The sequence below is a fragment of the Heloderma suspectum genome, chromosome 5, assembly GCF_057233095.1.
Source record: "Heloderma suspectum isolate Gila_16-S chromosome 5, 16-S_ref, whole genome shotgun sequence".
Lineage (NCBI taxonomy): Eukaryota > Metazoa > Chordata > Lepidosauria > Squamata > Helodermatidae > Heloderma > Heloderma suspectum.
In genome coordinates this window covers 2,168,733-2,191,810 of record NC_139462.1, presented here as the reverse complement: position 1 = coordinate 2,191,810, position 23,078 = coordinate 2,168,733, and the positions used below count along the sequence as shown (strand labels likewise).

General features: G+C 62.7%; 2 protein-coding genes across 7 annotated transcripts in view; one reads left to right on the top strand and one right to left on the bottom strand.

Annotated features, from left to right (window-relative positions):
• Positions 1-1,271: 1,271 nt before the first annotated feature.
• Positions 1,272-19,193, top strand: LOC146343494 (uncharacterized). 3 transcript variants are annotated; one of them, XM_084855175.1, is made up of 15 exons: positions 1,317-1,521; positions 4,112-4,217; positions 7,747-7,799; positions 8,416-8,528; positions 9,849-9,923; positions 11,275-11,412; positions 12,801-12,878; positions 13,100-13,251; positions 15,273-15,327; positions 15,579-15,653; positions 16,706-16,826; positions 17,344-18,129; positions 18,577-18,698; positions 18,801-18,858; positions 18,970-19,193. In XM_084855175.1, exons 4-15 carry the CDS (start codon positions 8,463-8,465, stop codon positions 19,050-19,052), a joined length of 1,809 nt encoding a protein of 602 aa, XP_084711301.1. In that variant the 5' UTR covers positions 1,317-1,521; positions 4,112-4,217; positions 7,747-7,799; positions 8,416-8,462; the 3' UTR covers positions 19,053-19,193. The 3 variants fall into 3 exon arrangements, 2 of the variants coding, with proteins under 2 accessions (XP_084711299.1, XP_084711301.1); XR_014791918.1 differs by lacking the exon at positions 4,112-4,217 and having other exon boundaries at positions 1,330-1,521; positions 17,344-17,456; positions 17,957-18,129; positions 18,970-19,188; XM_084855173.1 differs by lacking the exon at positions 4,112-4,217 and having other exon boundaries at positions 1,272-1,521.
• Positions 19,194-19,835: 642 nt separating this feature from the next.
• RTKN (rhotekin) overlaps positions 19,836-23,078 on the bottom strand; it is a 45,945-nt gene continuing 42,702 nt past the window's right edge. For 2 of the 4 annotated variants that reach the window (XM_084855178.1, XM_084855177.1), the window contains exons 11-13: positions 22,773-22,938; positions 21,867-21,971; positions 19,836-20,865 (exon numbers count right to left, since the gene is read on the bottom strand). In XM_084855178.1, the coding sequence (XP_084711304.1) occupies positions 20,498-20,865; positions 21,867-21,971; positions 22,773-22,938 (639 nt within the window). In that variant the 3' untranslated portion in view covers positions 19,836-20,497. The remainder of the gene's footprint in view (positions 20,866-21,866; positions 21,972-22,772; positions 22,939-23,078) is intronic. The other 2 variants (XM_084855176.1, XM_084855179.1) reach the window with 1 other exon arrangement.

Sequence of the window (23,078 nt, the reverse complement as noted above, 5' to 3'; positions counted from 1 at the left end):
AGGGGAATTGTGCTAGCCTCTACATTTTGGTTGCCCTTGAGGTATACTGACCATGGGTGTGCACAGTTTGCTTACATTCTTACGCACTCACACATTTTCATGACTGACATGCATACGCCTAAGAAAGGGCATTTTCTCTGTAACATCGCTACTCACTCAGTAGCCAACCACAGAATGAAAGATACCCATCTTCTTCCTAGCTAGGAAAGGAGGCATCATGGGAAGGGAGGCATCTTCCTGCTCCCCTGTGGCTGTGCTGCTGCAAGGACTGCTTTTCTCAGAGTGAGAGCCTATTGAGACCAACGCTTCAGCACACGGTAGCCAAAGGAAACCCTGCATGGCCAGTATTTGGCAGCTGGTGTGTGTGCACTGTGGCTTATTTCCTCCTGCCAAGATGAGGTGGCAATTTCCAGTGTGTCTGATTTCCTCTGATGCCTCAAAGTCTCTTCCTGGGGAAGTTGCCCGGGCTGATCTTTTGGATGTCAAGGTGGCCCTTGTGTCGGCTGGACATAAGTGATGCTGTTTGTGCCCAAGCTTACTTATTTAATAAAAAATGGGCTAGTGCCCCTGTTCCCATGCCATCATGCCTCATTTGCTGCAGCCTCTGCTGGGCGAGGCCTAAACTCTTTGAACTCTTTAGGTCAAAGCCTTTCCCATGCAGGGCGGGCTCAGCATTATTCTTCCCTCCGCAAAGGGCCGCAACACGGGACACTTGCTGGAAGACGGCGCGGCTCCTCCTGCGCGCACACGCGCTGCGCTCTCCCAGGCCTCGCGCTCCCTCGTCCTCAGCCGTGCGCGCAGCGGACCCCGGGGTCTCTAGGCCCACCTGCAGAGGCCCATCGCGGGTTCTTCGCAGGGGCTGCAAATCAGCGGTCTGGGACACCGCGGGCGGCTGTCCAGGGCCGTAACCATTCAGTGAGGGAATCAAGTGACTTCCGTATCGTGTGAACACAGAGGGCGAGGGCAAGATAGTGAAAGACACAAGCCAAACGTGCAAAATCGAGACGATGCATACGCAGTGTCTCCGCTGCCCGGTGTGTTTGGCGCGTGCCAGTCCACGCAGCCGAACTCTGAGCCCAAACCGAAGAGGGGCATACGCGTGAAGGGGAAGCTGTCCCCTGAAGGGACGCCGCGCATCCTCGGAGGCGCCCCCGCCCATGCTTTGGGGCAAAGGCAGGCGCTCCGCGCTCGGGAGGCCTCTGGCTGGGAGTTTCCTGCAGCGCCCCGCCCCGCTCCTGGCACCTCCCCGTCGCCGGGCTCCTTTTGCGCCCCGACGAGGCGGGCCAAAGGCAGGCTCTGGGCTGCGCCCTCCCCGTGGTGGGCTGGGCGGGAGTGGCCCCGCCTAGGGCGTGTTCCTCCCGGACTGCCGCCAGCTCGGCGCGGGGCGTCCGGAGAGCCAGGCGGTGCGGCCGTCGGTCGGGGTCGCGAGATGGGCAGCAGCGCCGTGGACCTGGAGAAGCACAGCCTGGCGTTGCTGGCCGCCAAGGGCGACGTGGCGAGCGGGCGAGCGGCGGCCAGCTGGTGAGTGGGCCGGGAAAGGCGCGCGGGCAGCGAGGGGGAGCGCGGCCTGGGCGAGTGCTCCCCTCCCCGGGCTGGTCAGAATCCCCAGCGGCATCCCGTCGGGGTGGGTGGGGGTGTCGTCCCCTGCTCTCTTCTCCTTCTCCCCCCCTCCATCCCACCCTAGGGCAGCGTCGCCCCACCTGGTGCTCTCCAAACGTTTTATTGGACTTTTAACACCCATCAGCCCCAGCAAACATGGCCAGTGGCCAGGAATGCTGGGACCTGTGGTCTAAAACATCGGGGGGGGGGCACCAGGTCGGGGAAGGCTGCCCCAGGGTGAGCCTGACTTCGCGAGCAGGGAGCCCCCCGACTCCCCGCCCGGCCCGGGCCTCTCCTTCAGACCCATGCGCTGAACGAAGCCTCCGCCGGCCAGGCACGTGGAGCCTTCCGGGACAGGACCAAGCCGCCTCCCCCGCGGAGGGACGGCGCCACTTGGTGGCGGGCGCCTCCCGGGTGGTCCCCAGCCCCAGGCAGGCAGCAGGGCTCCTTGGGGGTAGGCAAAGCGTTGAGATCGGGACCCCGCCCTCTCCTGCAAGGAGAAGAGGGAAGCGAGCCCCGCGGCCAAGGTCAGCCGGAGCCCTCCCCCGCAAACCCCGTGAGACCTGTTCCTGAGAGGCGCAAGGAGATTGGCCTGGGTCCTGCCTGGATGTCGGGGCTCACTGCTGGGAAGTAAGGGCAGGATCCAGAATCATCCCTGCTGCTGCCAGGCGCAGGGCATGCCTGCCCTCCAGTTGCTGGGGTTCCGCTCCTCGCTTGCCCCAGAGCAGGAGACAGACAGAGGCATCCTGGCGATGCCTCCAGTTGGCCCCATATGACCCCTCCCCCTCCAAGGAGAAAAGTAGCTGCGCGGGGGGGGGGGCTATTTTGAGCAGGAAAGGAACCCCTGTGCTGGTCATGGGCTGCTTTTCGTGTGTGTGTGTGTGTGTGTGTGTGTGTGTGTTTAACCCCCCCAACCCCAAAACGTGGCTGCTGCAGAGTGTGGTTCTTCTGTGGTTCTCCCCCACCTCCCCTGTAAATGCAAGGGGGGGGGAATCTGAGCTAGGAATAGGGGCCCCAGATCCTGGCAGCCAGCCCCTCTTCCAGGCCGGTTTGGGTGGAATGCAGCGGGGCCCTGGTGTGCCAGGCAAGGCCGGCAAGGACCCAGGGCCCTGGGTCTCTCAGGATGTCCTGCTTTTGGGCTCTGCCCTCCCACTCACCTCACCCTTGTCAGTTCAACAGGTTCCACGACTTGGTGGGTGAGTCTGGCCAAGGGTGTTTGTGGCAGCATGGACCTGGTGGGGAGGGGAAAGGGCTGGCTGCCAGCCCAGCCAGGAGGTGCCTGGCCCCCCTTTGCATCCAGTCCCAGGAGATTCCACGGCACAGCACCTGCCCCCCAGGCCCTTTCCCCAGAGGAGGGAGTGGAACCTCTCTCAGCCCTTTGGGTAAATGTCAGCTTCCCTTTGTCACCGCATAACCCCTGGCGGCCACCTGCACTCCCCCGGGCCATCACCATGGCTGCTGTTAGCCCTTCCCCTCCTAGCGCAGCTCTTGCCTAATCCTGCTGCCTTCCAGTCATGTTCCAGGGGAAGATCCGACTGAGTCAGCAGTGGGGACTGTTGTGGGGAGGACAAGCAGCACGCAGGTTATGAAACATGGGTGGATTTTGGACTTATTTTCCAACCTGCAGAAACCCAAAGAACTGGAGGGGCGGGGAGGGGGCAGCTTGGCTGGACCAAGCAGCGGCCAGGAAGAGGTGGAGCAGGTGGCATCTGCCACAGGAACAAAGCTGGCTTCCCCCAGCACGGGGTGGGCAGCTTGTGGTCTTCTGGTTGTTTTGGCCTACAGCTCCCGTTGGCCCTCCCCATTGGCTGGGCTGGCTAGGGCTGATGGGAGTTGTTGGCCAAAAGCACTCAGAGGGCCACAAGCTGCCCAATCCTCCGATGTGGGGAGGGAAGCCAGCTGTGCCAGCCCCGTTTCCTCAGCCATGCTGCCCCCTGAGAGCGGGATCCTGTGCACAGCGCCTTCAGGGACAGAGCCGAGGCGTGGCAGCTGCAGGCGGGGTGATTCTGCTGCTTGTTTGTTCCCAGTTCACCTTCCCCTCCAGGTAGGACCCCGACCCAGACCTGCTGAGCTACACAGGGGTTCTCTTCAGGCACAAGGGCCCCGCGGCTACACATGCTTGCAATGTCATTGCAGATTCCTTCCTTCCAGGTGTCCATGTCAGGGAGGGAGTGGTCGTCTTTGGAGGAGGGATGGTTAGTCAGTAGGAAGCCTCTGTCCTGGAGGAAGGCTCTTGGCTCCCCCGCCCCCCGCGTTCAGCTTCAGGATTGTGCAGTACGGAATCTGGTTGGGCTGAGGGCTTCTAGGAGATTAGCCAGGATCCCCGGCACCTGGACTTCAGGTGGAGGAGAAGCTCTTTGCCACCATCTTGCTGCCCAGCTGCATGTCCGAGCCAGGACGTAGGCCAGGGTGGAATCTGGACTAGCTTGCTTCCTTCAGCAGGACGGGGTTCCCATTCCTAGCAGGACGAGCAAGCAAATGTGTGCGCTTCTTGCACGACCTTTCCTGACAGGTGTGCTTAAGATGCATGTCTGGAAGTGTCCAGAAGAAGACCTGCCTCTCTGTAGCTTGTGAAGAGTCTTCATAACTGGAGAAAGCAGCAAGCTGTCTCTACCCAGGCAAGGGCTAAATGTTCACCTTTTGCCCTGGTCTGGAAAATAAAACGCCCTCCTCTGCCCTGCCTGCTGCTGCAGCAGAGAGATGAAAGTTGTCCGAACTGGGGAGCCATTTGCTGGTGATCAGCAGAGATCCTGCCATGGTCTTCTCCAATCAGAATGCAAAAAGTATGCAGGGAGGGCACCCATGCAGGGCTGCATTTGTGCCAGAGCTCAGCCCAAAACTTGTGTGCAGCACAAGAGCTCCAGGAAGAGCGTGCTCCTGAGCATGTGCAGAATGTCTTTCTCATCTGTGTTTTCCCCTGCCCCTTTGTGAGTGCACTGGGGGAAAGCCTGAGCCTGCTGCCCTCCCCTCTGCAAGCAGCACATCCCTGCTCTTTCCCCTCCCCAGCAGGAAACCCGGCTTGGCTGAGCCTGCCTTTTGCCTCGGCCTTTGCTTGAGGGTGATGTCAGCAGAGGCAGCAGGAGGGTGGGGCTGGGGGGAGGGGACTTCAAGGAGAGGGGCAGGGGCTGGCGGGGGAGGGGTAGGCTGTGGGAGACGTGGCCCCCTCCTCCGCTGACCCCTTTGGTTAGCTCCTCAGAAGAGAAAGCTGGCTGTGGTGTGGAGGCCCTGTCCCCTTCAGGCAGGACAGCGGCAAGACCCTTCCCCTCCCTCCTGGCAGAGGCCCCTGGACCCTTCGCAGGCTCCATCCCCCCAGGGCCTGGGTGCCTAGGCAGCTGACCTGAGTGGCGACATCAGCGCAGCTCCCCAGCATTGGCTGCATTGGCTGCAGTGTTGCACAGGGAGCCCGTGGCATGGCCCACAGTTGGCGAGTGGTGTGGGGCTGCCCTCAGCCGTGGGGCATCTGGGCAGGTGCTCTCCTTGGAGCCTCTCCTGGAGTACTTTGCACCCGCTCCCCCTAGCCCTGCTCTGGCAGAGGAGCACCCCCTGCCCGGTGGTATGTGCAGCGTGGCTGGGCCCAGACACGGCCAGCCGGTGTGCGTGCCGCCACAGGTGTGTGTGACAGGAGCCAGGGGAGACGCAGGAGTGTGTGTGGGGGGGGTGGAGCGGGGATGGGCTTCTCCAGGAGGGGGGAGGGGCCAGCCGCTCTTTCATCCTGGGCCAGCTCCAGCACTGGGCCCTGAAGTAGCTGTGGCTGCAGTGTGATCTTGGCCAGCAGGGCCCGACCCTATAGGGAGGCATGAGGGAGGAGGGAGCGTGTGGGCTCTCAGTCCAGGGGGAGCCGCCCCCATGCAAAGAGATGCTTGGGATGGGGGCGCCCTCCCAGGCTTCCCTGGCGTGGTGGCTTTGGGGCCCTTCTGGGCACCCTGTGGCTGGGCGGAGGGCGGAGCCCGGCCCACAGCCCCTTCGTCCTGAGTGGAGGCCGCTTCATGCATCCAGCGCCCGAGTCTGGGCGGGGAGGGGAGGGGGACCGGTCTGTCGGGCTTCCCCGGACGGCTGTGAGCCCAAGCATGAGGGGGCGGGGCGGGCGGGTGGTGTTGCTGGCACAAGCCCCTCTTCTGCAGGAGCCCCCCCCCCCCCCAAGGAAGCAGGCGCTCTGCTGGAGCGGCAGGGCAGGGAGCAGGCCGGCCAAGGCAGAAGACCTGCCTGCGCTGGGCCCACCTGGCCAGCATCTCGTTCTCAGCCCAGGCCAGTGGGAAGCGCATCTGCGGTGCCCACAAGCAGGGCAGGCAGGTGATGGGCCGCTGATGGGCTGTGAAGCCCAGGCAGGGGGCTGGGAGTGGTCCTTGGAGGTAGACAGCCTCAGATCTTGGAGGCTCCACTTACCTGCTGTGCCTAAGAGCCATTGCTTGGCCGTCTCCTCTTGACGTTTGACTAAAGCATGTCTTTGGAAAGGCAGTTATGATGCTGGCAGCCGTTAAAAGGTCCCCAGGCAACAAATCCCAAACTTTAATGATGTGTTGGGTGAAAAAGGACTTCCTTGTGTTTGTCTAAAACCAGAGGGACAATCCAGAGTACCATGCTTTGAGAGGAAGCGGCTACAGTCTCCCTGCCCACTGCTCGTGTCGCTGTAGCCCCTGCCATGCCCCCGCCCCTGCTGCCTGTTTCCTAAGCGGAGCCGCCCCCATGTGTATCCCCCCCCACAGGGACAGCTGAAGCTGTCTGGGTGCCTCAGCCAAACAATCCCCATTACCCTGCTGCTGCTGCTGCTCCAGGTCTGCATGGGGCACAATCCTGAGGGAACTTCTCTTGCACAGCTCCAGCTGCTTTGGGCCTTGTCTTCTGCCTCCAGCTCTTTTGCCCTGCCTGGTGCAGCCTTGTTGGTGTGTGCCCCCCGCCCCTGGCACTGCTTCCTCGGCCTTCTCCTGGAGAGGCTGGTCTGGGGGCAGGGAGCCCCTCTGGGAGCTGGGGAGGGGCATTGGCGGGGGGGAAGCAGACTTGGCCCAGCTCAGCTGTCCCCCACCTGGTGCCCTCTAGATGTTTTGGACTGCAGCTCCCATCAGCCTCAGCCAGCCTAGCCCATGCTTAGGAGTGCTGAGCGGCGTGGTCCAACACATCTGGAGGGCACCCAGGTGGGGAACGGTGGCCTAGCCAGACAGAGGTCTTCCCAGTTTGGGCCAGGCCTCACAGTGGCGAGCCAACCGAGGAGCCATGCGGCGGGGGGGAGCGAGTGCATGCTGGCTCTCAGATGGTTGCCAGAGTGACAGGCACTGGGGGAGGGGCTGAGGACCAGTGCTGGGGCTTGTCCCTGCCAGCCTCCTGACGCCTCTGGGTGCAGCCCTGCTGCCTCCCTTTGCGCTGCCCCATTGCCCGGTCTGCAGCCGCGTGCCTTGGGTGTGCTGTGACTGCAGGCTGCTCCTCCCCTGCTGTGTCACCCAGACTTGGTGGGGCTGAGTGTGGGAACTGCCGTTGCCTGCCTTGCCCAAGGGACCAGCCTGGCTGTGGGCTGGCGAGATGGGTGGGCAGCATGACACGGACCCCTGCAGACGCAGCGGTGCTCCCTTGAACGCGTCTGCCACCCCACATCCCACCAGACAAGGAGTTCATGCCAGTCCCCTGTGGCTGGATTCTGTGAGCTCCTTCCTCATCGCACCCCGGTGGGAGCAGGCATGGCCAGAGCTGCCCAAGGCCGGAGGGTCTTCAGACAAGGCAGGCAAAGCCCCGGTGGGACTGAGGCGGTCAGCTTGGTGGCGGACCTGGATGGGGTGGGGGCGGGGTGGGGTTGCCAGAGCCCTGGCCGTGCCCTGCAGGTCCTCTTTGGGAGGAGGCCGCAGCGTGTCTGCCTAGGGGCGGCGTTCCGGTTCCAGTTGTCATGCATCGAGAAGGGTGCTGGGCTCGGGACAGGCTGCCAGAAGCCTCAGAGAAGCTGGCCTGTGCCCCAGAGTGGAGCCCCATGCCCAGAGGAGGGGGGGAGTGGGAGCTCACAGGGCCCCAAAGAGCCGTGGGGCCTGCAGAGCACTCCGTGAGGCTGACATTGGTGCCTTCCTGGCCTGGGGAGCTTTATGGGCGGCAAAGGGGAGGCGGAGAGGAAGGTCATCCCAAGTCCCTGTCCTCAGCACCTCATCAGGGCCCCTATTTCTCCCCCACCAGGGCCCTCTTTGCATATGAAAAATCCAACGAGCTCAAGCTCCTGGACTCTGGAGGTGAGACACTTCACACTCCCATGCCACCGTCCGCCTTGCCTCCACAGGAACGATGGGCAGCGGAGCCTGAGGGACTTGCCCAGGGCCTCCCAAGGAGCCCGCTTCAGAGCAGAGTCCGGGTGTCTCGGGAAGAAGGGACACCGGAAGCGGCCTTCTTCCAAGCCAGACTGCCCGGGTCCATGTACCTCAGTATGACTGGCGTTGCCTGCTGCTGATGGCCTGCAGGGTCTCGGGCAGAGAGGGGTCTTTCTGGACTCTGCCAGGGACTGGGCCGAGGACCTTTTTACATGCCACGTGGGAGTCCCGGCACTGACCTCTCTGTCGCCTCTGCCCGTGTGGCCCCCTGGCTCTCCAAAGAACCCTGGGAGGGATCGGTGGCTCTAGTCCTGGGCAGGGCTGGGTTGCCTCAGGCAGTGGCCATGTGGAACCCGCTGTCCTGGCCATGGGTCCAAGCAGTGGCCAAGGGCTGTGTGCCACCTTGGCCCTGGCATCTCTGGCCCTGCACCGTGCCAGGAAGGCCTCAGGCTGCACGCTGCGACTGCCAGTCTGGCTGGCTAGAGGCAGGAGCTGGAGGCGGTGCGAGCCCCTCCCCCTTTCACCCCATCTCCCTCTCCAGCTGGGGGACCCGATGAGCTTGCCAGGCACTTCCAGAGCAGCCACATCATGTATGGGCTGTGCCGCCTACCAGATGCCACTACAGGGCAGCAGCATGTGGTCCTCATCCATTGGGTGAGTGGCATGCGAGCGCATCCATGCGTGTGCAGCGGGGTGTGTGTGTGTGTGTGGGGCTGTTGTAGGAGGGGCGATGCCTCAGCAAGCCCCACAGAGCAGAGGTAGCCATTTGCCCCTCCTGCCCCCTGGGGCAGCTCTTACCTCTCCGAGGCGCAGGCCACACGCCCAGTGTGGCTGCGGAGACTGTGGTGGTTCACTCCCCTCCAGGAGGGTGACGCGGCCAGCCCACGCAGGAGGGTGGTCCTCGGGAAGGAGCAGCCCCACAGAACCCACCAAAGGAGTCTCCGCGGGTGCGGTGGCTCCACCTCTGGAATCCGCTCCTGCCACAGCGCCACTGTCTTCCCCACCTCCCGCCCGCTCTCTGGGAGGGTCTCTCTGATCCTCCTGTGCCTTCCTCCTTGAGAGGAAAAGACACAGCCAGAGAAGGCCAAACATCCTGGACGCGGAGCACAGCGTGCCTGGGGGTGGTGCTGAGATGGCCCAGCTGGCGTGTGCGGGACACCCAGAGACGGGCCCACCATGGGCGAAGGGGGGCCGCCCCTGCAAGCAGAGGAGCGGAAGGCAGGCAGGTCGAGCCATGGGGCACAGTGCCCTGCCTCAGCCGCTCTCCTCCACAACCCCCGCAGAAGGAAACGGGCTCATTTGCGGCGCCTTTATTTCAGTGGGGCACGTAGCGGAGAACATCCTGTTGGATTGTTCATTTGTAGGAACAGGTCTGGGGGGCTGGTGTGTGTGTGGGGGGGAGGATTTGGATTTTCCACCCAAAAAGTATTGTGTGGCCCTACCCCCACCACGAATGCCTCCCCGACTTTTGGACTTCATTTTCTTAAAAAACTGTTGAGTCAGAAGGGCACACGCCAGCATTGCCAGGAGCCGTGCACCGTGCTGCAGAGCTGCTGGTGTGCTCAGACACCATGAGTTTAAAGAACAACCACCTCAAAGCAGAGAAAAGATCCCCTCCCCGCTGCATTGCCTCACTGGAGCTGAAGCTGGGGGAAACAGAGCACGAGGGGGGGTCACATCTGGGTTTCCTCAGAATTAGTTGACTCAAGCTGCCCCCCCCCAGCAATCCTGTGCCACCACCCTCACCCCACAATGCATGACCCTGAGACTAGATATCGTGCCACAAACTCTGTGCACAAAGCCCAGTTGGGGGTGGGAAGCCTGCGCATGAGGAAGCCACAGCTGCGCATTTGAGCCACCAGCTTGGGCCTCCTGCTTTAAGAATGTGCTGCTGCCCACCCCGCTGCCCCCAAGAGCCTTTAGGAGAAGGTGGGCAGACGTGCAGTGATGACTAAGTTCTCTGTTTGGCTCTAGGTTGGTGAGACGGTCTCGGAGCTGCGCCGTCAAGCATGTGCCGGCCACCTGCCGGCCATCCGGACCTTCTTTAAGGTGGGTTCCTGACACAAGAACTGGCTGGGCCTGTGTGTGGGCGGTCCAGAGAGCAGGGACTGGCCTGCGCCCCTTGCTCTCGCTCTCTGCCAGGCTTCCTACGAGAGTGCCCTGGCAACCTTTGGCTCCTTCCCCAGGGTGCTGAGCTGCTCTGGACATGTCCCTTCTCTTGTGCCTCGCGCCCTCGGAGGGATCGAGGAGTGCTGGCCGCTCTGGCAATAGTCCTCAGTGGGGTTGGGAGCAGCTGCCTGGCCCTCCTCCTGCCTTCCCTGCCCCACGGCCAGGGGCTGCACTGTCATGCCACCTCCAGCCCTGGCAGACGGCGTCTCTCAGCCCTTGAGAGCAGGCGCTGCTCCTCCATCCCCTGGCCCTCTGCACACCAGGGCTGCTTCTGCCATCTGGACGCCTGCCTTCCTCCCCCACGCTGCAGCGTGCCTCCCAGCCTCCTCTGGTCCCGGCAGCCAGAGGAAAACCAGCTGCAGCCTGTTGGTTCCCAAGAGCTGACACATTCCAGGAATCTGGGGCCAGGAACTAAAGATCAGGGGTGGGGTGGGGTGGGGGGTGGAAACTGCTTCGTTCTTATGTTCTTCTCAGCCCCCTCCCCCTCCATTGCCCTGGCAACTACCTGGGCCCATGGGTGGGAGGGAGGCTGGGGTTGGGTGCTTGGGGGTGGGGAGGGGTTTGCAGGGCTTCACTCAGCGAGAGAGGCATGGAGAGAGAGCGGGGGCAGTGGATGGGGCCCACTATGAGCTTCACTCTCTTGCTCCTTACCTTGCAGGCACTTTGGAAGCCTTCCCTGATGAGGGGGCAGTTTGCGTGGCTGGGAAAAGGGAGGAGCAGCTGAGAGCCTGAGCCCAGGCAAAGGAGGCTTTCGGGAGTAGTATTAAGAGACGTGGCAGTGCACTCTGCCCATGTTCAAAGGCACTACTATCTTCACATTTCCCAGGACGGAATGCCCCCCCCCGGTCATTTCTCTGCTGCTCCCGCCCTGCGTCCTGGCGTGGAATGGCCCTCTGTTCTCAGGTGGCCAGACCGCCCCTCTTCCCAGCAGCCCCCCCGATCCCCCCTGGGCCTTGCCTGGCCCAGCGTCCTGCTCTCCACTCCCCTTGCCCACCCTATTCCTGCCCTGCTCATCTAAAGGGAACGAGACAGCGCAGCCGGGCAGGAGCAGCCCGCTCAATCTCCAGAGAGGAAGTCCGAGTGTACAATCATGCACACGCACACCGTCCCTAACATTAGCTCACCGGACATGCCGCCCTCCTGTGGTGCTGAGCAGCACCTAGTCTGCCGCTGCTGCTAGATCAGTGTTGCGGAGCAGAACAGCGGTGTTTCACCTCCCCCTCCCTTGCAGGAAGCCCACCTGGTGGTGAAGGCCAGCCGGGCTGAGGAGGTGACCCAGGATGGACTGAGGCACATGGTGGCCCTGATTGCTCCAGCAGGGGGTGCCGCCCGCAAGAAAGTGCCGCTTGGTGACCCTCAGGAGCTGGTGGTAAGAGGGACACGAGCAGGAGGCATAGCAGGGGGTGCTGGGAAGCAGCCAGCGGCAGCCCCAAGTCCCGTCAAGTGAGGATGGAGCTCTGTCCATGTCGCAAGTGCTGGGATGCTGCTCAGCTCCAACTCCCATCAGCCCTGGCATGGCCATTGGATGGGGGTGGTGGGGGTTGTAGTCCAGCATTACTGCTTGAGTGGGGTTGTCTCTTTCGTGCGATCTTGCAATGTGTGTGTCGGGAGCATCAGCAACATTAGACTCTGGGCCCTTTTGTTATGTCAGCCCAGCCCAGAGAAGAGAGGGGAGCAACCTGACCTGGATTCCTGCACTGAGCAGGGGGTGGGACTCGATGGCCTCGTAGGCCCCTTCCAACCCTACTATTCCATGATTCTATGAATTCTTCCCTGGTTCCAGTGGAACAGGGCTCATAAGAACACAAGAAGAGCCCTGCTGGATCAGACCAAGGCTCCAGCTAGTCCAGCATTCTGTTCACACAGTGGCCAACCAGCTGTCGACCAGGGCATGAGTGCAACAGCACCCTCCCACCCATGTGCCCCAGCAACTGCTGTACATGGGCTCACTGCCTCTGGCACTGGAAGTAGCACATAGCCATCAGGACTAGTAGCCATTGATGGCCTTCTCCTCCAGGAATTTCTCCAACCCACTTTTGAAGCCATCCAAATTGGCGGCCATCACCACATCCTGTGGTAGCGAATCCCATAAGTATGTGGAGAGGCCCTTCCTTTTATCTGTCCAGAAGCTCCCAGCAAGCAGCTCCGTGGGAGGACCCCGCTGGGTTCTAGTATTTTGAGAGAGGGAGAAAAATGTCCCCCTGTCCACATTCTCCACACCAGGCATCATTTTGTAGACCTCTGTCCTGGGCTCTGTTCAGCCCAGCCAGTTGTGGCACCTGGAGGAGGGGGAGATGCCAGAAGGGCAGCGGGGCCTGGCTTCAAAAGCGCTTCTTCTCCCACCTGGCAGATGTTTCTCTTTGGCACCTGGGGGCAGTTCCCTGGGTTGGAGGTGCAGCCCATTGGCACGGTCTCAAGGTTGCGCTTTGCCTTTGGGTCTGTCAAGCGCTCCCCCATTCTGGCAGCCCTGCAGAAAGGGGGCCAAACTGCCAGGGACTCTGCCACAGCCCCTCAGGGCGTCTGGATGACAGTTGCAGCCAGCAGGCCATGGAGTGCCAGTCCCTGCAGGCAGGCAGAGTGATCAGCCCCTCCACTCTGCCTCCCGCAGAAAGGCCACCCTGGCCCCTTTGGAAGCGCTTTGGGCTGTGTGGGTGCCTCCCCCGCCCCCCGCTTCGAGAGAGAGGGATTTGGACTGAGCTTGGGCATGAGCTGCTCTTCTGCCCCCGCCCCACTTTGACAGGAGTTTTTTCTCCTCAGGGCACCAACTACAAGAAGACAAATCCGGCCCTGGAGATCCGCCGCACCAAGAGGAGCTCCTTTTGGGCACAGGCTGCGGTGAGGGGTGTGTGCGTGGGCTGTTGGGGGGCACCTCTGGGAGGAAGCAGCTGAGCTCCCCCAGCCTTGAGGGCTGCCAGGCGCGCCACACGAACGGCGGGAACGGCCTGTGGATGGGCAGCCTGAGGTGGGGCTGTGCTGTGCCAAGGGGAAGAGACGGGCGAGGGGGACGGAGGGCCCATCCTGCCCATCTTGCCCTGTACGCATGCACACCTCCCTAGAGGGAAGAGGAGGAGCGGCGGGAGGAGGAGCGGCGGCGGGCCCAGGAGGAGCGGCGGCGCTGGGAGCGCCAGCGTATGGAGGAGGAGCGGCAGGAGGCGGCGGCGCGGGAGCAGCGGGCCCAGGAGCAGGAGCAGTTGGTCCAGGAGCAGCGGTGAGCGGCACTGGCCTGGCGCCATCCCGTCCCCGGCAGCCTGCGGGCAGGGGCACCTTTGCCTGCTTCTCCACAGACAAGCAGCCGCGACCTCCAGGCTCCGGCTATGCTCCCCCAGAGCACATACCAGCCTGCCGGGCTCTGTGCACAGACATGGCCGCTGCCTGCACTCCTTGCGCTCCTGGAGTGCGGGAGGAAGGCGGCAGTGCTCCGGGGTGGCCCTTCAGGGCTGGGCCCACGTGCCTGCAGAGCCCCTTGCTCGGCCCTCCTCTGCCCTCCTCTGCCCTTGGTTATTTTTTCTCAGCAACCAAATCCCAGCGTAAGGAAGGTGCACTGACCTCTTGATGAAGACGGATGTCAAGGGCTGTGCGTGGGGTTTGAGTTCCAGCTGCCCCAAGTGAGAGGCGGGGTATGGGGGGTCAGTTTAGGTTGAATTTGCTGCCGCCACCACCCAGGGTGAGTCTGGTGGGGGCCAGTGGGGGAGGGTCCTCCTGGCTGAGAGGCTGGGCTGCAGGGGGGGTGATGGCGTGGGGGTCTGTAGCGGCAGGCGTGTCAGTGTGGTGCTGGAGCGCTGCCCTTGGTGATGCTCTGAGCTGACCTCAGTTGCATTAGTGGGGCAGCAAGCCTGGCGCTGGTTTTGCCGGTGGCTGTAGAGCCCATCATTCTAACGTGGATGCTGCTGGAGAGCATGGGGAGTGTGGGGCTCAGCTGGGCGCGGAAGAGTGTTCCGAGGGGGTGTGCGTGCGTATGCACTCGAGATGGTGACTGCCTGGCCTGCTGCTGTTATGGTGGATGAGTGTTGGGGGGTGAAGTGGGGTCTAGTGACGATGTGCTTGGATGCTGCTGCCTTGGGGACCTGTGTGTGGGCGGTGCCTCTATCCCAGTGACTGGGGCGAGTGAGATACGGCAGGCTGGGGCTGTGGGGTCCCCCAGACAATAGGACTCACAAGGGTTTGCACCCTGTTCTCTTTCTGTGCCTTCCCCCTGTTCTCAGGCCCCTGGCAGCTCCCCACTGGCCCTCCCAACCTTGCAGCACTGTGGCTAAATGCCAGATTGGCCCATAATGAGACCGTGCTCATCCATGACTTAATCATGGATGAGGAGCCGGCAGGCGTGAGTCCCTGCAACCTGGTTGGATGGCCTGGGTGGAGCTGGCCCGACCCAGTTCTGTCCTCTTGGGTCCTCGGTGCAGCACAGTGTGGGCTGGTGGGGGGTGTCGCTGTGGTCCATAGGTCTTCTGTCTCCCTTGCCAGGAAGCCATCCCACCTTGTGCTGAGCCATAAAAATGGGCTGGGGGTGCCGCCCACCCCACTGCCCAACAACCTCCCTGGCCGAAGTCAGCTCAGGCATGGTGCGCAGGCACCCAGGGTGGTAGTTCTGGGGGGCTTTATTAGGCATGCCAAGGGTGCCTCTGGGTTGCCGGCTTGGGACTCGCCGAGCCGGCAGCCATGGGACTGCCTCAGTTGGTCACCGGCTGCACACATAAAGCTGGGCGCATCCTTCATTTGGCGTTTGGCGAGATGGATGGTCCAAAAATAGCACGCACAGGTGTGAAATGGCCCTGTTGTTGCAGTCAGACCATTTCCTTGTAACTTTTGGCCTTGCAGTGCCGGCTTTGCCCTGTGGCAGAGGGGTGGGGGTGGGGGGCCACTGGAATGGTCCACCCCAGGAGACTAATGGAATCCAGCAGATCCCTGAATGCTCTTGGGATTTTCCAGTGGAGGGAGCTGGTGATTCTGCCAGGCCCTTGTCTCGCTGTGGAATGGCATGTTGCAGTGGGATACCCCCCCCCCCAGTTCAGTCTTCGCTGATGATCAGCAACTTCCCCCATACTCATGGCTAAAGGCCCTGCAGAAACAAACAGGCACCTCACAAACCCAGCCCCAGCCATCCAGCAGCCCACAGTAAAAGCATCCCACCCTCGGTTAAGCCCCAACCCGAGGAGACGCTGAAGAAAATCGCCAGCGCGTTTCCTTCCCTCCCGCTCCAGCTGGCTCAGTCGCCTCGACTTCTCCCCCCAGGAAACGGCAGGCCCAGCTGGAGGCCGAGGAGCGCAGGCGGGAAGAGGCTCAGTGGGTGAGTCCCTCTTTCAGGTTGCACCCCCTGGGTCTGGAAGCCTGTGGCTGTGCCGCTGGTGGTGGGGGGGAGAAAGCGTGGCCTTTTCCCATGGAGGAGCAAGGGATCCAGGCAGAGAAGGGGCTGCCTTTGCGGGATTTACCAGCCCTACTGGCAGGCAAGAATCACACAGGTGGGAGGCGCTTCCCCTGTGGAATGTATGCCTGCAGCCTTGTCCACCTCTCCGATTTCCAGTCTCTTTCCTCCAACAGGAGCAGCAGCACTGGGTGCGAGAGAAGCCACTCTTTGAACAAACTCCTCAGAGTTGCTCTGCAGAAAAGGCCACGGTGAGTGAAAGGGGCCTGGGGAGAACGTGTGCCATGCCCCTTCTCCTAAGATGGAGCAAAGGTCCCCCACAGATACTGTGGCAGAACAGCTGCGGTCAAGATTCAAAGGGACATCTTGGGGGGGGGTTCAAATATTTGGACCCCCAAGTGGAGGCTGATGGGACATGCTTCCATGGCTTGGGAGCCTTCAAGGACAGGAGGGCTGCCTTGCTAGCCCAGATGTGGTCCATCCAGGCCAGAGCCATCCCCAGAAGCAGCCAGCCAGCTGTCTGTCTAGGAGTTGCAGGCATGGCATGATGGCCCCTTCCCAGCTGGTGGTGAGGTGGGCTGCCCCTGAACACGGAGGCCCCACTTGGCTACCATGGCTGATGGCTGCATTGGCAGATTTGGCCTCTCTTCCTGGATGCCCCTTTGCAAACCCATTGAAGCTCAGGGCCATTGGTGCATCTTGCAACAGTCGAATCACCAGATGTGTTGGACTACAACTCTCATCATCCCTGGCTGTAGTCCAACACATCTGGAGGGTGCCAAGTTGGGGGCGGCTGCCCTCAGTGAACGGTGGGCTGTGCGGGGCAGGGCTTCCTTTTGTCAGTTCTGCGCCTGCCATCAATCCAGACACCCCCCCCCCCCGACTTTGAAGCCGCAGCCAGGCACACCGCGCGTCACATCCGTGCTGGGTCCAATCGCTAAACTCCTGTGATTTAAACTGAGCACGTGAGAAAGGTTCGGTTGGGCCAGCTGTTTGGTTAGGCTGTTGGCAGTGCAGAGGGGCCCTTGCCCCAGTGGGGGTCCCCCAAAACACCAGGACAAATTTGACGGGGCAGGTTTGTGGTGACATGCAGGTTAGCTCTAGGATGGCTCCATGATATTCCTGCCAGAGAAAGGAGACCCCCCTGCTGGTGCAAACAGTGGCAGGGGGCTGCCCCCACACCCTGCTTCTCTGGGGGTCCGGCTGGCTGCTTCCTCCGTGGGCCGGATAGCGTGCCACTCCCTGCAGCCCGCCCCGGATGGCACTTGGAACTGTGGCGGGCCTCTGCTCTTCTCGTTGGCAGGAGGCAGGTGCGCTGGCTGCACAGCGCTCAGTCAATCCATGGGGCCTCTTCCAGCAGAGGGAACGGTCGGGCCCCACGGGGGGGCCCTCGGAACCACCATCTTCCACGGGGGGGCAGCCAGGTGAGTGGGGCCCTCCCCAGGGCCATGGCAGCTGTGCCACGTGCTGGGCCGTGTGGCCCCCCCCCCCCGCCGTGGGGAGGCCTGGGAGTTTGCAGGATGCCAATGAAAGTGCCCTCGTGTGCACCACTCACAGAGCTCCCTGCGCTGGCCCAGAGCAGTGTGGCTGCTGTGCCCCGGAACTTGGGAGAACCTCGCCGGGCCTTATTATTTGACCTTTGGGGGAGTGGGTTCCTGGTGGTGGAAACTGAAGAGTTGACACTCTTGCGAAGAACCAGGCTGGAGGGGCGTTTTCTTGGCAAGCAGAAGCCCATTCCCATGGGTGGGATAACCTCTGGGCACCTTCATTGTACTTGTTTTGGGTTAGGTCATGTAAATAGTGTGACATTTCCAGTCTGTTTGTCCACCAAATTTCCCATTCCCCCTGACCTCCAGGAAATGTAAAAGATTAAGCACAATTTGTTCAGTTTTGGACCCGGTGTATCTTTGTTCTTTCACCCCCGCCCCTGTCCTGGATCAGGAACGCCACGGCGGCCTTTCCTCCGCTACCAGCGCAGCCTCACGGAATCGGCCTACATCTTCCGCCGCCCGGATCCTGCCCCTGCGCCCCTGCTGGGAGACTTCCAGCCCTCGGTGTTGCCCCGCTCTCCTCCTGCAGCTCCTCTTCCGAGCCCCCATCAATCTAAGCACCCACCCGCTGTCAGCACCAAACCCTGGGCTGGACCCCGGTCTCCCACCCCAGCTCCAGAGAGGAGGGACCCTGAGGGCAGGGGCCCACTGCCTCCCACCCTGCTGGCCCTGGGGGCCCCATCCAGGACCAGCACCCACCCCACCACCCCTCCTCCAGCTGGGGCCGGCTCCCAAGCAGCGCCATTGCTCAACACGCCTGGGGCTGGAGGCCCCCCGCCGTGGCTGGGCCTGCCCCACCCCACCCCGCCCTCCAATGGCCACGCTGCTGGCATGGAGCTGTCCTCCCCTGGCAGACCTCCCAGCCCCCACAGAACAAGTGTCCCCCCTCAAGGGAGCCCTCCCCCTACAAGGTCCCGTGCCATGGCAATCCCGCCTCAGCCCCCCAGCCTTGCCCACTCCCCTGAAATGAGGCCTGTGACCCCAACTGAACCCCCTCTGCCTAGAGCTGGACCCCTCTCCTCTGCCTGCTCTCCACTTGCTGCTCCCTGTGAGGAAGCCCTGCCCCACATTGACTCCACAGACACCTCCTCTCTCTGCAGCCCAGACAATTGGGGGGAGCCCAGCCTGGGTTCTCCCCCCACAAATGTGCCTCTACTGGAAGAGAACCCCACAAGAGGTATGCCCCCCATTTCCTTTAGATGTGGGAATCTGGAAACCCACATCAGGGCATGCCCCCCCCCCAGGCCTGAAGGGGTATTCCTTCCTGGGGCCTCAGCCTTCTCCCACTCTTCCACCAGAGCCCCTTCCCAGTTCCTGACCCTTGGCAGGCTCTGTGGCTGTTTGGGGTGGGGGGGCCTGTAGCTTAGTGGGAAGACAGTGCCTGCTTCACCTGCAAAGGGCCCTGAGTGGGATCGGGGGGCGGGGGAGCTTTCTCTGCTGGAAATCTTGGAGCCCCAGAGGCCACAAGCCAGCTTCATGGGGGGGCTGGGGGGGTGAGGTGTGGCTTGCCTGAACTGGCATGTGGCTGTTTGACCCCCCCCCACTTTTGGCCTGGGGATGGGTGGGAAGGGCGGCTGTGAGGGCACAGCCTTCAGCGCTGTCTCTTCCCCCCTCCCTGCCCCAGCTGATGCGCCCGTTCCAATCCCTGCTCCCAGCCAGCCTGTAACAGTCCCACATTCTGGACCTGATGGGGTGGCAGCGTTGGAAGAGGGGGGCTGGCACAGAGGAGGCCAAGAGCCAGGCCAGGTAACTGTCCACTGGGGGGGGGCATAGGAGATGAGTCATCAGGGGCCCCTCCTCGCCAGGGCCCAAAGGCATCTGTTTCAGTGACCTTGGCTCCTTTTCCAGAGCAACTCATCCGCTGATGCCAAACTCCCAGAAGAAGCATCGTGCCACCTTGGAGCAGGTATTGCCCTGTCCTCTGCGCCCCCTGCCCCTCCCTGGCCTGGCTTGCACCCAGTCGGGTGGGGAAGCTCTCCTCCATCCGGCCTCCGCCGAATGGCTCGTCTCTCCCCAGGTGAGCAGGCGCACACAGGCAACCAGGCCGTGGTGGGACACAGAGGTTACGCTGGGGATCCCTCCCTCCACCCGCAGAGATGAGAGCTGCCCGACTCCAGCACCTGCAGTCCCCAGCTGAGCTTCTGCTTGGATGAGCCCCTCTGCACTTCTGACTTGGGGGCAGCGGACCCCTGCTCCAAGACGCAGCCCCCCTCCCCCAATAAAGCAAAGGCGGGAGCCTGCTGTTTGCGGGTCTCTGTGGGAATGCAGGCCGAGGGAGGGGGAAGGATGCAGGCCGGGGAGGCCCCTTCCTTCCTTGCTGGAGGCGTGAGCAGTGCAGGGTGGTGTGTGTGTGTGTGTGTGTCTTCAGTTTGCAGGCCAATGCTACAGCACCCCCCCCCCCCAGCATGTCATGAGGGGAGGCTCCAGGGGAGAGCAGCAGCACCTGTCCCTGGGCGGGGGCCCCAGCCAGCACACATGCCTGGGGCAGTCGCTCCTGCCAGGCTCCTGGCTGGTCTGTCTTCAGCTGGGCTGAGCGTTCCCATCTGCCTGGGTGCTATGGTGATGCGGCTGCTCAGCACCTGCCCCAGGAAGGGCAGGCACGCCCGCCCCGCCCTTCTTGGCATGGTGCTCCTTGCAAGCAGCCACTGGTTCAGCCCCCTCCTCGAGGCGCCACACGGCCTGCACCAGCCATTGCCTGCCCCAGCAAACGCTCCCAGGAAGGTTTCAGGGATCTCTTGGCCTCCCCAGCGGCCTTGCGCTCGGCCCTTCAGCAGTTGCGGTGCTCCTGATCCGTGATCCTGACCTCAAAGGCCACGAGCTCCGAAGAGCCACCGACCCTGTCCAGCCCCCCCACTCCTGCCAAGCCAGCTTGCATGGACAAAGGAACTGTTAAATACATTTTAATGCATACCAAAGAGGAGTTGGCCCAGCCCCTTGGCGCAGACGGACCAACCGGGGATGGGGGCCTGCCTGCCAGCCAGCCCACTCCGCTACCTCTGCATTGGTACAGATCCCTGAAGCTCAGGGAGATGGTTAGAGAAAGAGTGTGTGCGGGACTCTGAGGCCAGGCTGGGCCCCCCTCGTTCTGGGGGAGGAGGCCTTCCGGGACAGGGCAAGTGTGAGCTGCCTGCTCTCGGGGATTCCAAAAGGCCCTGCCCCACGGTGCCGTACATTTTCCAGACCGCGGCACTCCAGTTTCTCACCAAGGGAGGAAGGAGGGGGGTGCTTCTCAGGTCAGTCCACTGGATCATGGCCCTCAGGCATGGGCCTCTGCCCCCCAACTCACTTCAAGTTGGGCCACAGCTGTCCTGGAAGCATGGAGCAGTCTTGAGAGCTTGCTGGATGGCTGGCACAAGCCCAGCACCCATGCTCCCACCTGCTCCAGGGAGCTGCCTCCACCTCTCCAGTGGGGCCCTGCCCTGCAGGAAGGCAGAGCAGGGGGAGGCGGGGGGCTGGCCCAGGGCAGCTGCTCCTTGGTCGGCAGCAGGAGGGAGCTGGCCCCTCAGTCCCTTGCTGTCCAGTTGCCACCCTGCCGGGTCGCCTCCTCAGACCTGGGACTGCAGCCACAAGTGAGGGTCAAACCTTGGCCGGGTGTGGGGCCGTGGGGGCCACTCTGCCTCAGGGGTTGGGCTGCCGCTGCTGGAGGAGCCGGAGGGCCTGGGGGCGGGGGGTGGTGGTGGGCGGTCCGAGCGACCCTTCAGCATGCTGAGCTTGGCGTCGAGGGAGAGGGTGCGAGGCCGGCCCCAGGGCGGGCGCGGGGGGCAGGGGCTGGCGTTGGCACTGCTGTCGCTGTCCGAAGCCACGCTGCCTGTGGAGCCCTCGAAGAGAGACAGCCATGCGGGGCGACCCAGGCCCGACACCCGGCGCGCCAGGATCTCCGTCACGGCCTCGATGTCGTCCACAGGCTCAATAGCTGGAAGGAGAGGGGGGTTACCGTGGTGCAGGCGGGAGGTGCTCCTCAGGGTGCCTACAGTGCCGCAGGGGCTTGGCCCAGACATTCACGGGGGCCGCTTGCTCCGCCCGCCCAGCCCTATGCTGAGGCTGCCAGTCCCGCAGCAGAGGGCTCCTTTTCCGCAGAAGCTCGCCGGGGCTGCACCGCCACACCACGCCTTGCAGGGTCCGCGGCCCCACCCTGCCCCGCCACCCACCAAGCACTGCTCCAGCCCTCCTCCCTGCCAGCTGGGCCCCCTGGGGGGCTCACAGGACTCCTGTCTACCTCCCGCCTCTGGGAGGGGTTACGTCACCTCTCACTGTAATAGGAGGACAGCAGCGCTCGAATCTCCGCAGAGACAGCGTTGTCCTGCAACAGGAGCCCCTCGCAGCCGGAGGGTGGACCCCCAGGGCCAGGGAGAGCTGGGGCGAGCAGGGAGGGCAGGACGGAGAGGAAGAGACAGAAAAGGGAGACATGCAGAGAGAAAGCAGCAGGAGAGCAGAGAGTTACAGACACATATATCTGGAGAAGGGGTGCAGGCGCGGTGGGCGTCACGGAAACCAGAGAGAAAGACGGGCCCCCAGAGATGGGCACTTGGAAGGAGGGGCAGAAAAGACAGAGACCCTTTGGTCACCCCCACCTCCAGTTCCCCAAGGACCGTGGTACCGTCAGAGGGTCTCCAGGGAAACCCACCTCACCAGAGGGGGCTAGAGGCCTTCCTGTGTTCTGTTCCACCCCCAGCCCAATTCCAGGCTTCTCAAGCGGGGGTGTTCTGACATGGGGGCCAATTCTCGGGTGGCTGGAATAAGCTGCCCTGGGGAGCAGGCCTGGGTCTCCTCATGGGCGCGCACAGGGCATGTGCCACCCTGCCTGTGCCCAGACAGCAGGGGTGGGCGCAGCACCAAGCGGCGGCAGCAGCATCAAGGCTGCCAATATGGAAGGCGCTCTGGGCCACAGCAGAGCCCTCGTCTCCGGGCACGCACCCATCTCGTGGTACAGGGATCCCTGCCTGGGCAGCAGAGCTGGCGGGCGGCGTGGTGACGGCTCCTCCACCTTCATGAGCTCATCGCAGCAGTGCTTCCACTGGCCTGTGAGGAGACGCACATGATGGGTCGGGGATGGCAGCCCCCTCCCTGGCTCGCAGCCTGCGCCTGCCCTGTGTGGGCGCCTGGGCTGTGTTTCCCCCAGGGGCAGTGATTTCTGGAAGGGCAGCAAACACCGCCAGGCGTCTTGTGGCATCTTTGCAATGAAGGCATGTTGGTCTTTAAGGTGCTACAAGACTCTTGGTCAGTTCTGCCCTTTTGGGTCACTCCGTGGGCCTCCAAGTCATGCCCCCACCCAATCACACTCGAACCACCCCACCTCATTGCCTGCACTGTCAGTCCCCATCTGTCTTTACTTCTACATCTGCTTTTAAAGACACAGACAGCGTCTGGCTTCAGACAATCACGGGGGTTGAAGAAGCCATCGTGGCTTCTCCCCCCGCCCCTGCACATGCTGCGTGCTGCTGAACCCAACAGGTTGCTGCTGAACCCGACACGCGGCATAGCAGAGGTTGCTTAATACCTGCCCTACAAGCCATGAATTGCTGTAGGGTGGGTACCAAGTGTCCCCCCCCCCCCCCCCGGCCGCGTGCTGGGTTCGGGCAAAAGGACAACCTACGCTGCAGCATAGGTAATGGTGCGAGCAGGGGGCGGGTGCGCAGCATGGGCAGGGGGAGAAGCCACGATGGCTTCTACCCCTGTGATTGTTCAAGCACCCCCCTGGGAATGCCTCCAAAGCAGCCCCTCCCCCAGGAAGAGTGGTGGGAGATTCCCCCAGAGCCTCCCCTCACAAATGCCTGCCTGCCTGCGAGGCCTGCCCACAAAGCCAGGGCCCCTTCCACTCACTCAGGTCGTAGAAGTGCTGCCAAAAGGCCTCCATCCAGCGCTGGGTCTCAGCCCGGGTCTCAGCCAGCAGCATATGGGTCACTTCCTCACCCCCATAGCGGTTCGTTACAGACATGCTATGCAAGTGATACTTGGGGTCCCTCTCGGTGGCCCGGATGCGTGTCTCCTGTGTGCAAAGAGGCTGCAGGTCCAGAAAAGCCCCAGACCTGACAACTGAGTGTGGAGGAGGGCCTGCAGATGGTCCAGCCCCTGCCCTACTCAAGGCAGGGCGCAGCCTGCACAGCACAGAGAAAATGCTGGGCATCC

What these genes read in the sequence shown, in the direction of transcription:
- LOC146343494 (XM_084855173.1), top strand. Translation starts at nt 1,430, where the DNA reads ATGGGCAGCAGCGCCGTGGACCTGGAGAAGCACAGCCTGGCGTTGCTG. An exon ending in GGGCGAGCGGCGGCCAGCTG is followed by an intron (nt 1,522 to 7,746) that starts GTGAGTGGGCCG and finishes CTCCCCCACCAG; the next exon opens with GGCCCTCTTTGCATATGAAA. An exon ending in ATGTGGTCCTCATCCATTGG is followed by an intron (nt 8,529 to 9,848) that starts GTGAGTGGCATG and finishes GTTTGGCTCTAG; the next exon opens with GTTGGTGAGACGGTCTCGGA.